Source organism: Pempheris klunzingeri, chromosome 15 (genome assembly GCF_042242105.1).
Source record: "Pempheris klunzingeri isolate RE-2024b chromosome 15, fPemKlu1.hap1, whole genome shotgun sequence".
In the NCBI taxonomy this organism is placed as follows: domain Eukaryota; kingdom Metazoa; phylum Chordata; class Actinopteri; order Acropomatiformes; family Pempheridae; genus Pempheris; species Pempheris klunzingeri.
In genome coordinates, this window is record NC_092026.1 from 2,400,001 (window position 1) to 2,412,776 (window position 12,776).

Here is a 12,776-nt window from a genome sequence, read left to right on the forward strand (position 1 = left end):
CATCCTTAGACCACAGCTACTCATCATCCAGCACATTGATAGTATTATAATTTCTAACAAACTAAACCATTTGTCCAGTGAAAGAGTCCAACAACCTGATATTTTTATTCATTATGACAAATTGCAGAAAGAAGCTAGAGGTAGTTTTCTGTGTAACTTAATTGTCCTCACTATCTGCCTGCCTCCCTTTATCTCTACTGGTTTTCCTTTGTGTCATTGATGTTTGTGAGAAACTCAAACCCTCAAGAATCCTCCTCCAAACTGGGTCAGGCTTAAATCCAGCAGGGTCGGGGATTTAGGTTGGATTTATGTCCATCTATGAGCAGAAAACATTGTTCCAGGGATTCCCCGAAATTCAGTGAAGGAGCCCCCACTGAGCAGTGAGTGATAATCCCTGCTGGCATCCACATTCAGACCTGGACGGCGAGAAGCAAGAACAAATACTGAGCTCTTTGGGTTCTGGGTGCCTTTAGATGATGCTGATCCTTACAGAGAGGAGGAAAAACAGATTCAACATTAAAGGTGGAACAATAAAACGTAGAAACATTTATCAGGGAACGATGCCAAACACCCTCTGGTTCCAGCTCGTGTGAGTGTGAGGATTTGTTGCTTGTCAATTTGCTTGCTGATGGTCAGATAGTCAGACAAAAGAAGCAGTTAAATGAAATGATTAATGTTATAAAAATGGATTGTCAGTGGCAGAAAATCACTGACGCTCCGTTGGTTCTTTCTGGGTAATGACCAATCATCTCCTGCTGCCTCTGGAGGCCAATGAAGTTACAGCTACAACCTTATTTGACAGTGAGCATGAAGTATCCTCCAGATTACAGGATTTAGACAGAACTTCTGGTCAGTGTTGGCATATTATATCATCCAACAATGTTCAAATTAAATTCTAACTTCGTCCAAAAGCTGACTTATTGTTGCGGTCTAGTCTGGTAAATATTCTAGAAACACTTTGTTTCTCTGAGAGTTTCATCTCCATTTCGAAAGTGGATGATGATGAAACTTGGATTGTTAATCAGCCTTTAAGAAGTGGTGGTGAAGGATGGACAGCTCACCCTGAGTTTGATTGTCTTCCCTTGTCTCCCCCTGTCTCCCCCCCCTGGGAGCAGAGTACCACGCCCCCTTTTGTCCTGTTGAATGCCCTCAGCTCGGAGTCTTTTAGCAGGGAAGCTGGGCTGAGAAAGACACTGAGTTTGCCCCTCAGGCTATTGTCGCGCCTCTGTAGAGCTGCTGAGATGCTGATTTCCACCACTGATGAACTGTTGGACTGTAGTTATTGTGACTACAAATGTGCAAAATGGTGATTAACTACCATAAAACTGAGTACATTGTTCCATTTTTGTTCCAAACAGTCCCTCTGGTTCTTCAAAAAACCTGCAGAATTTGATGCTACATGACCATAAATGTTTGCAGAATGGAGATTATGTTCCTGTGTGACAGTTAAACAGGTGGCTCTAAAGCCATGAGCATTACTGTGCTGCTGAAAACTGCCTCCACTCCCCTGGTTTCATTCTCTCCACCAGATGTTGGTGCCTGACGGCGCTCACACACCAGAGCATTAGTGAGGTCGAACACTGATAATTCTGCCTCGCAGTCCCGGCTCGTATTCCACTTCACCCCAAAGATGCTGGATGAGGTTGAGGTCAGAGTTTTGTGCGGGCCAGTCAAGTTCTTCCACACAAAACTAGAAAAAACGCCTTGTGGATAGACGTCGCTTTGTGCAGGGGGGCATTGTCGTGTTGAAAGGGACAAACACAGAGTCCGGAGCACAATATTGCCTGAAATCTCATTGTATGCTTTAACATTAAGATTTATTTTTATTGAAACTGACGGGCATAAACGACAAAAAAGCAGCTGCAGACTATTGGCTGTGTAACTTTGGCTAAATGAACACAAGATTTTCTCAAGCTTTCTGTGAAATATTCCAACCTCAACATTAATTTCTAAGGTACAAAGGCTGTATTCATGTGTCATATTCTTCGTATGTCAAAGAGCATTAAACTGTGGATTCTGCAGGGACACAATAGTGTTCTCACTCTGAGCTATTCATTCTCACTTCAGGCCGTTTCAGTTTTATTCATTATTAGAAACACTGAATAGAAAAGGATAAAATGGACCTTTTCTAAAATGGAAAATGTCATGGATGGAGTGAGAAAGCGGTCTGCAGACCTTTTTCTGTCTTTCAAAGTGACGCTTTGACACAGCATGGAACTTCTCCAGTTTGTGTTTCAGATAATGAAATGAAGATAAAAAAAAGAAGAAAGAAGGGAGAGATTTCATTGAGCGAGTCTGTCAGGCAACTGTGTAAACCTCCCGAAAAGAGTGCGTGCAAAAAGAGGAAACGATAGATAGAAAACAGGGGGCAAAGAAAGGCAGGAGGCAGAGGGCAGCTTCCTGACACCGCTCGGCTTTGTGCGCCGTGGCCCGGCCGTATGCAAATGTAGGTTATGCTAATGAGGACCCCTCTGCGGCCGGTGGCAGTTGAAGGGCGCCATTCAATCACTCAGTCAAGATCTGGTGGTGAATTGGCCTCTCTTCATCTCAGCAGCTCAAATGGGCCATAAACGGGCTATCAGGGGAGCTGGGCTCTGAATAAAGGGGGCATTACGATTGAGTATGAAAGCACCCTCTTATTCTGAGCCCTCCTACGCCCACTGAGGGTTACGGGGTGAGAGGGGACCCCGGGAAAGAGGCTCTCACTGAATGCACTTCTGTAAGTAATGATGCTATCTCAGTGCCAAGTGTGTTTTTTGGAGGGTTTTGATTTGTGCTGCTGTCGTGTGCACTTCTGTGAGTGGGATGCAGTGGTTTGTATGTTGATGTCTGTACATGCGTGTGGACGTTTAAAGAGGTGTGGTTCAGTCGTTTGTTTCAGCATTCATGGGAATGTGAAGAGCTTTAAATATTTCCTTTCGTAGGAGGACATGTACGCAGTCATTTGACCTCTTTGTTTTGGTTTTAAAACATATTTTCTGCTCTTTTTATCACACAAGCTCTGACCCACCAACACAAAACCGTGTCCGTTTGCAGAAACAAAAATACAGGCTCACAATTCACCCTTTCATCACAGTAAAATGCTCCATACAATGACATTTTCAGTTTTCTAAAGCTGCGCTCCAAGAGGAATCAGAGTCAGAATCCAAAATCAATCACCACAGCTGTGAAAAAAATTACACCTCCGTCAAACACTCTGCTGGATCACATTGTGCTCGGCGACCTAGATAGTCAATACAGTCACATTTGTGTTCTGACAGCAGCTGACTGCATTGACTGGACTAAATTGCAGACGGACATTAATTAAGGTGCCCTGTGGTGTTAAAATGTGCCGTCATTACAGCATGAAAACCTTCAGCTGATGCTGCAGGATGCTGTCTGGGGCTCTTTGGAGATTTCAGTTTCAGATAACTGGTTGATTTTGTTTTAGGGGTTTTTAAATTATTATTATTTATTTGAGCACATATCAATATATCAATATATATATATATATTATACATCATCAACCTTTTGACATTGGCATCATGTAAAACTTGCAGAAATTTGATTAAATGTATGTTTTTCATTGATAGCAGCAACAGACATATTGTCATTTATCACATTTGAAAATAAATATGTGCAATAAGTGTGTGTGAGCTGAACTCCTCCAGTGTCAGTGAGGAGTTAAGTGGTCATTTCAGATGTCAGCCTGTCTGTCTTCAGCCAAGTGGCCTCATATGTATCCTCACTGTTCACCAACCTCTAGATGCCTGACCAGTTCGACCAGACGTTGGTTCTGAACCAGCTCAGATATTCTGGCATGTTGGAGACGGTCAAGATCCGACGCACCGGCTTCCCCGTCCGGAGACCTTTCCAGGACTTCTGCTCCAGGTCTGTCCCCTCGCCGAGACTTTCAGCCACACATTACTCTCACATGAACACATCCAGTTTATCGCCTTCTCCATATATGTGCACATTGTGTGCACACTGCTCTGTTGTAAATCTGCATGTTCGCAACTTCAGATGCCAACATTAACTGCAGGTGCTTGTTCCCCCCCCCAGTGTTCTCTACATGCTTTCAACATGTCAGGCTCTGAGCGTTACAGCAAGCGGGTCTGTTAAAGTCCAGTGTTAAGCTAAAGATGGACCAGAGGGTCATAGACTCACCCTCTACAGAGTTCTTTTGATTAGTAAAATAAAATAAAAGCAGGACCCATCACATTAAACACAAAGTGCTTTACCTCGCCCCCTTCTTCAGGTACAAGGTGTTGATGCGGGGCGTGATGATGCCGGACGATCCCCGGGGGAGCTGCATCCAGCTGCTGCACCTCTATGACAGCAGCAGTGCAGACTGGCAGCTGGGCAAGACCAAGGTGAGACAGACAGACAGACAGACAGACAGACAGACAGACAGACAGATGTTCTTTGCTTTTACGCCCAAGAAGTTGTCATCTTCATCTTCACGTCCTGTTTGTGATGTCTTCATTTCACCGCATGAATTTTGCATTTGAGAAGGAAATGTTTGCCATGAGCGTGACATGGAGGTCTTCAGTATGTTTCAAACCAGAGTGGACCTCAGCTGACTCTTCATCAGGGCTGATCACATGATGCATCATCATCATCACCTTCAGGAAAATGTATTTTTATGTTTAATTTGCTTAGTAACCGTGTAGTTTGACTTGGTCATACACATGGAGGTGTTTTTATAAAACCACACAGATACAAACGTCCTGTGCAGAAAAGGTAATTTATATTTTTATATTTTAAAATTGGCTCCTTCGGTTAATTCAGAAATGCGTCACTGACAGAAAATGAGTCTTCAGACACTACAATTTTCCGCAGAGATTTACATTTCCTGTCTATCAGCAGTGAAATGTTTCCCTTTTGTTCACTTCTCTACAGTATAATTGACTTTTCCCTGTCAAACCCTGAGCCCCTGAATGTCCCGCTGCTCGTTCTGCCTCCGGCTCACACCGGCTGATCCGTATTCTCCTCGCTAACATGAATATGACTGGATGCAGACTTACTTAGCCGCCGGGGGGACGTCAATCCATTTCAGTTGCTCTCTGCTCCCCTCTAGGCTTAATTTGGCTTTATGCTTCGTACAAATCCAGCTCGATGAAACCATTCCAGAGCTCAGGTACCTGTGTGGCTGCAGGCTCTGAGTGTGTGTGTGTGTGTGTGTGTGTGTGTGTGTGTGTGTGTGTGTGTGTGTGTGTGTGAGAGAGAGAGATTATGAATAATTGAGGTCCAGAGCACCTGAAGCGTGGAATCCAACAGTTATTGGATCCAGTCTTCATCCCCTCGGTCTATCGCTCTCTGCTTCCACTACACCGGATCAGACAGAAAATACCTACGGCCAGTGTGTGTGTGTGTGTATGTGTGTGTGTGTGTGTGTGTGTGTGTGTGTGATTGCGGTGGGGAAATGACAGATGGGGGACACAGTTCCCCCGACCGGGTGATGCTGCAAGAGGTGACAGCAGTGGAGGATGTGTGTGGACGGATGGATGGTCATTGGTGTGTGTGTGTGATCCTCTAGTAACAACGGTAGCACTAGACACTCAGGTAGAACAGGCTTCACCTGAATGATTAAATATGAGATATCAGTTCATCTAATCACTATTTTTCATGTAGTACGAGGCCGTCACTCAAACAAATGATTTAATACACATTCGTTTGTATACTTCAGTCTATAAAACTCAAAAGATTATTGGGTATTAAACATCTTCATACATACATCCATCATATTTACTGCTGACATACTGTGATTTGCGGTCAACAAGGAGCTGCATTAGATAAATAGATCTAAATGTTTTCTATCATGTTCTGTAAAACATTTAGGAGTCTAAAGGGTAAAGATATCAAAAGTGTGGAGAGGACTCTTACAGTCCTTTTCCTCGGTACCTTCACAGGAGGACACTGGATGTGTTGTCACGCCACGCTTCCATTATGGCTTCATGGTTCAGAAATGATGAAAATATTATACTGACTTCTTGACAGAAACACACGCTGGCTTGCTGTCCAGCAGACACCCCTGTATAGACCATCTAACCCTGCCAGCGTCGGACTCAAAGCAGCCTGCTGCACAAAGCAGTTCCTGCTGCCTGTAAACCATTAAATCAATTCTATCTCCCTCAGAGGGATTCGTTCACTTTGTCCCGCTGCCGCTCGCAGTGAGATTTACATCGAGCAGGCCTCCATCTCCTTTCACTCGGCACATGTCCTGACTATTGTCTGGATGTTGTTTTTTGTTTCTTTACAGCCTTTAAACTTAATTTCCTGGAAGTGATGTGGCTCTGCTTGCCTCTCCCAGGGTTCTGTTCTCTCCACGGGACTGACCTGTCACGGTGAGCGGCGCTCCCGAAAGGCCTCAACGGCAAAGAATCAAAAGTGCAGGGAGGCTCAGCGCCACCTCTGTTGCGCTAATTAGCATAGTAATGATTAAAAAGGATTAGCTGTTCAATTCATTGGGATGCAAATATGTGCACGCTACATGCAGCCGCACTTTGTGAGCGTGTGTGATTCATGTCGGAGGTTGTTTGATGAAGTGACTGCGTGTTTTGTGTGTGGTGTGTATGTTTGTGTGTGTCTTATAGTGTTCAGTGTGTGTGTGCAGACAGATATTTAGTCAACAACAGCAGCACCCCTCCAGCACTAAACACCCTCAGTTCTCTGCCCTCTTTTTCTTTCTTGGAAAAATAAAATGTAATTTCTCTCAGGTGGAAAAAACTCAAACATCGTTCAGAGCTGCAGAACGTTTGGTTGAACTTTGGGGATATTAGAAATAAAAGATGCACGAGACAGAATATCTTTATGTTGCAGCCATGGAAGTGTCTAAGAAGTTTATTTTTTCAGTGTTAAAGCTGCTTAAATGGAAATAAAAGGATTTTTAGAGAATAAGAAAGACAGAGTACGGAGTTATTTAGCAGTTTTTGAGTGCGTCTGCACACTTTAGGAAAGTAACCAGAGGAGGAACACCTGTTTACACATGATTTTAAATCTTGTACTTAAACTGTAACTTAACATATTTGCACTGCAGCCATTTTTTATACTTTTTACTTCCATGTATTACTCTGACAGCTTATTCAACGACCCTGCAGATAAACACGTGATCTAAAATATAATGCATTACTTTAGATTTAACAGTGAAAAGCTTCATCTCAACCAGCTGCAACATTAAAAAAGCTGCTTTCCTTTAAAGGCCATTCTGCATATTAACAACTACCAGTGCTTTTATTGTTGAAACTAAACGTGAGGCTGTGTAACTTTTTAAAAGAAAGAATTGTTCTTCTCACAGACTAAAAATGAGCTAAATGCATCCTCAGGTCAGTTTTGTTGCTCCAGCTTAGAGGTGGCTAGCTTCAGTAGATAACACACTGTAAGTGAAATTAATGAAGCGGCTCACTGACTTTGACTCTTCTCGTCTTGTGCTGCTTAAGACAGACAACATTACATTGACCGCATTTTTCTCATTATAGTCTAGTGCTTCTTTTTAAGATTCAAAAGGACTGTTGTTTGTAATAAAGTGTTTTTTTATTACCCCTTTTTACTTCTGAGCAAAAGAATCATCCAACTCCAGCAGCTGATTTTAGAGTTATAATCTTTTCTGATGTTTTAAATGTTGTTGCAGAGTCTTTTATGACCGTGTGTGTGTGTGTGTGTGTGTGTGTGTGTGTGTGTGTGTGTGCTGGGGCATGTACTGCATGTTTCCTTGTTAATTAACCTGCTTGTCAGTGACATCCAAATAACCCCAACGAGTTTACATTTCCTCCTGAAAATCTCATTAGTGCTTCACCGCTGAGGATTCAACACTCTGTCACCGTGCCAACAACACACACACACACACACACACACACACACACACACAGTGCATCATTCAACAGGAGAAAGGCAATCTGTACTCCTGTACCCCCACAGCACCGTGACATTTCCCCACCGTTTCTGTCGCCCGAGACCACGTCCCATATCTCATTTTCCTCCCTCCCTAATCGGATTAACCCCCAGCGTCCCTCAGTGGGCCCCGTTTCTCTATCAATGGACGACAGCTTGGCTCCTATAGCAGGCAGCTGCACTAAGTGCCCGTAAGATCTGTCTTTTCACAGGGAGATGTAGCCCGAACCAGTCGCTGCAGTAATCTGTGGTCTTTAGCAGCATGAACAAAAGGAGAGGAGAGGATCTGGATTTGATTTATGTCGGCTGCTTTGTTCAGTTCAGTTGTTCCTCTGGAAGGGAGTGTCTCTTAAATTGTGATGTTGTGGAAAAAGGAGGGACTGTCTCTTTTTGATTCTGTTCACTTGTAAATTCATAGTGTGTGTGTGTGTGTGTGTGTGTGTGTGTGTGTGTGTGTGTGTGTGTGTGTGTGTGTGTGTGTGTGTGTGTGTGTGTGTGTGTGTGTGTGTGTGTGTGTGTGTGTGTGTGTGTGTGTGTGTGTGTGTGTGTGTGTGTGTGTGTGTGTGTGTGTGTGTGTGTGCAGTACAGCGTATGTGATGGATGTACTGTGTTAAGCCGACGCTGGGACTCAAATGTATTCTGCTGTGTGCCTCGATAGGAGAATATCTGTTCATCTACGGCTCTTTTCTATGTGCTGCCATTTGTCACTGTGTGTGTTTAGTCTCATATAAACGGACAGAAAGACTCAGACAGCATTTTTATAGACCTGGCACATTTTAGAAAATTTAAGGAGTTCCTAAAAAATATCAAACTCCTTCATATTAGAATTCAAAGTGATGCTGCAAAATGGATGTAGTGGACAGTCTGAAGAAGGTCGTTCTGCTTAAGCAGCTGAAATTAGTGCTGATACAAATTGTTGAACAATCGATGAGTCTGTCAGTTATTCACTGAAGTCTTAAATGTCTTCAATCGGCTTCATAAAGTGAAGATTCTTTCTAACTTTCATGTCATTCTCTAAACAATTAATCTGAAAAATCAACTGAGAAACTTTTGAAGTTGCAGTTGAGAGGAATTATGTTTTTATCAAAGGTGTCATAGAAATGGAACAAAAATCTTTTCTGACATTTATGCAAACATGAACATCCATGTAAACTTTTGTTTCAGCTCAAACACAATGACACATGTACGTTATAGACCTTCACTTAAACTTTGATCAGGACATCCTCCCCTCCTCTCCTCCCCTCTCAGGTCTTCCTTCGGGAGTCTCTGGAGCATCGGCTGGAGAAGCAGAGGGAGATGGAGGTGCTAAAGGCGGCCATGATCATCCAGGCCCACGTCATGGGCTACATAGCCAGGTACAGCTCAGCATTCAAAACTCAACTCAACAATAGTGTCAGAGACCTTTGGAACACTTTTAATGTTTGTCCCAACGTGTCTGTGGGAGCAGGAAGCACTACAGGAAGCTGCTGCAGTGCATTGTGGTCATTCAGAAGAACTACCGGGCTTTCTACTGGAGGAGGAAGTTCCTGCTCCTCCGCTGGGCAGCGCTCACTTTCCAGAAACGTGTGCGAGGCCAGCTGGCCCGCCGGGCCTTCTGCCAGCTGCTGGAAGAGAAGAGGAGGCGGGAGGAAGAAGAGCGCTGCAGGAGGATGGAGGAGGAGATGGAGAGGTGGGCCAGTCAAATGCAGTTTTACAGTTTTCGCTGCTCTAAATACTCACTGCCCTCCATCAGTGATGCATTTCACTGTCCAGTTGTGTTGAAATAGCACAATAATACATTATAGCCACAGTGAGTTATGAAGTAAAGACAATAGCGCCACCCAGAGACGAGTAAGTTCTGGGCTGGAGGCAAGATTTCAGAAATACAGAGGCTACAACTCTAAACCCCACTAGACAATCCCTTTTATTAAACTTTTATTTCACATTAAGACGTCTGTTCAACCATTTCCTGTCAGTGTCCTCCTTGTTTCATGATCTAGATGATGTTTCAAAGCCTACACTCAAATACCAGGAACATAAATCTGATGAAAAATGCTAAATCCATTTGTTTTAATTTATACGTTTAACCTAATAACAGTCAAATGAACGATTAGTGACTCAAACAATATCAGACACAGGCTTAAAAAGGTCACCAGCAATCAGCGTTTAGCAGCAAAGACACTTAAATAAACAGACAGAAAGATCACGTAGATCTCTGTGTGTAAACATGCCAGTTAGCACACTAATACCAGCATGCATTAATGTGCACGTATTTGGAAACCTGGGTTTAATTTGGTGTAATATACTTGGATGGACTCAGTCTGACCTTTACAGTCTGTAGTCCAGATGGGCTTTATGGGATCCTAATGTCATGATGAGACGGGAAATGGGATTACTTGTGTTTTGGTAAATGATATCTCTTACTGTCTGTTTCACTCAGCTGATGTCTGTCTGTCTGTCTGTCTGTCTGTCTGTCTGTCTGTCTGCAGGGAGAGACAGAGGCTGGAGGCTGAGAGACTCGCCAGAGAGGTACGATGAAATTGACCATTAAGGACTGACTTTGTGTGAAGGTTTGGATCCCTGCAGAGAGTCTAACGATGCACATCTGGATAAATAGATCTTTGAATTTACGTTTCAGTCCGTCAGACGCATTTTTCTTATTGTTTTTATCATATTTCAATTCATTCTCACAGTAAAGGAGACCAGACAGTACGAGCATGTGTGTTATTATGTTCTTCAACCACACAGGCAGAAGTTTACTGTGAAATCTTCCAAAATGCAAAAATATCACTGCAATAGAATCATGAAAAATGACACTTACAGGTTAAAATAATCTAAGTTCAGCAGCTGTTAGGACTGAAAAGACAATATTTTCTGGATAAGAAAGATAATATTTCTGACATGTAGGAAGGGAAGTGGGACTGCTACACTCTAAAAGCTGCCGTCCATTCATGTTTTTGTTTGTTTTTTCCCGTCCCCAGGCAGAGGAGGCCAGGAGAGTGGAGGAGCTTCATCTTGCTGAGAAGTTAGCCTCTCTGGCTCTGACTCAGCCCGCACTAGCAGCTGCAACATCAGCAGCAGACACCACGGAAGAGCGGGAGGCAGCCGAGCCCCCCCAGGAAGCATCTGAGGAGGAGGAGGCAGCCCGTCCTCATGATGCGTCTCAGGTGGAGGAGATCCTGCGACTGGAGCGGGAGATCCAGGCGCTGCAGAGGCAGAAGGAGCGCCAGGAGCTCTCTCTGACCGAGGCCTCCCTCAACCGCCTGCAGCACCTCCGTGACCAGGAGCTCCGGCGCCTGGAGGACGAAGCCTGCAAGGCGGCGCAGCAGTTCCTCGACTCGCTGAACTTTGACGAGATCGACGAGTGCGTGAGGAACATTGAGAGCTCGTTGGGAGTCGGCGAGGAAGATGAGAAGGAGAAAGACGGTGGACGAAGGAGAGGCAATGATGAGGAAGAGGTCGACGAAGGGTTCGGGGCCGATGATGAGGCCTTCAAAGACTCACCCAATCCAAGTGAGCACGGCCACTCAGACGGCCAGCGGACGAGTGGGATCCGAACGAGTGACGACTCGTCTGAAGAAGACCCGTACGCCAACGATGGCGTGATCCCACCGCTCCCTCCAACCGCCCTGCTTCACCAGCCGCTGCCTTTACCGCCGGTGCCCCCCGCCTGCCACAGCACCTCATCCAGCGGGGACTCGGCCTACTGCCACCCTCAGGCTTCGTCCGAGGCTCAGTCCGATGACCTGGTGGAGCTCATTCCACCGGACGAGGATTCGGACTATGACCAGGACGACTACGATGAGGGCGCCATCGTGTCCAGTGGCAGCGTGGCCTTCTCCAACCCTCGCAGCGGCCAGTGGTCCCCTGACTACCGCGGCTCTGTGGGCACCTACAACAGCTCAGGGGCTTATCGCTTCAGCTCGGAGGGCGCTCAGTCATCGGTCAGTTGGGTCTCAGTATCCCCAAACGCTTTCCCATCAGTTGGTAATCTTTACATGTTCTGATCAGTTTTATTTTGGCCTCGACTGCTGACTGAGAGTTGGAGGAAGTTCCAGAGAAGTTTAAAGTTTGTCAGTTGCTTTTAGATGGTTCTTTATTAACTACTCTTAGGTGTGAACGATCTTAAATGATTTAGACAATCACCTAAATAGCCAGATCCACTGTGATTCCTGTTTGAATGTTTGTAAAGACTCTACTCTGATATGTTCTTTTCACAAGAACAGTTCCTTTATTATGTGAAAATCTCTGAAATGACATCTACTCCCTCTTGCTCATTAAAAATTCTGACTTTATAAATATAAGTTGAACTGCGGGACAGCAGGCGTTTCTAACATTCAGCTGCAGGAACAAGAAGAAAACATGTTTTTGGGTGGAGGGGAGCTTTATGTTATATTAACATGATAACTTTCCACATCATGAATGTAGAATGAATGTAGAATTTTTTTTTTTTATATTTTATTCCAGTTTGAGGACAGCGAGGACGACTTCGACAGGTTCGACACCGATGACGAGCTGTCGTATCGGCGGGACTCAGTCTACAGCTGCGTCACGCTGCCGTACTTCCACAGCTTCCTCTACATCAAAGGTATCTCATTCACTACTGTGAACAGGACTGGAATGACCTCTGAGCCCAGACTCCTCCTACAGGGAGAGAGACGAGTGGGTTTCCCCTTCAGAGCCACAACATATCATATTGTTACCCACATTCATTTTTTTGAAGAGGGATTAAAGAATAAGCCTCCGTTTCCATCCCTGCTTTACTTTCCCAAGAACTGTCTCAATGAAAATAGAGAAATCTTCCTTTATATGTATCTTATAAGTGCACTGAGATGTTTGTTTTCAGTGTGTCACACAATAATTCAGACACCACAGATATGAGTTTGACTAATCCTGACAATAACAGTCAGACCTGTTTGTTACAGTTT

At 44.4% G+C, this 12,776-nt stretch overlaps 1 protein-coding gene across 1 annotated transcript in view; it reads left to right on the top strand.

Moving 5' to 3' along the window:
* The window catches only part of myo10 (myosin X), a 108,896-nt gene that overhangs the window by 85,667 nt on the left and 10,453 nt on the right, over positions 1-12,776 (top strand). Inside the window, exons 20-26 of the mRNA XM_070844618.1 lie at positions 3,746-3,870; positions 4,238-4,352; positions 9,118-9,224; positions 9,317-9,538; positions 10,338-10,377; positions 10,830-11,792; positions 12,316-12,436. Of these exons, the coding sequence (XP_070700719.1) occupies positions 3,746-3,870; positions 4,238-4,352; positions 9,118-9,224; positions 9,317-9,538; positions 10,338-10,377; positions 10,830-11,792; positions 12,316-12,436 (1,693 nt within the window). The remainder of the gene's footprint in view (positions 1-3,745; positions 3,871-4,237; positions 4,353-9,117; positions 9,225-9,316; positions 9,539-10,337; positions 10,378-10,829; positions 11,793-12,315; positions 12,437-12,776) is intronic.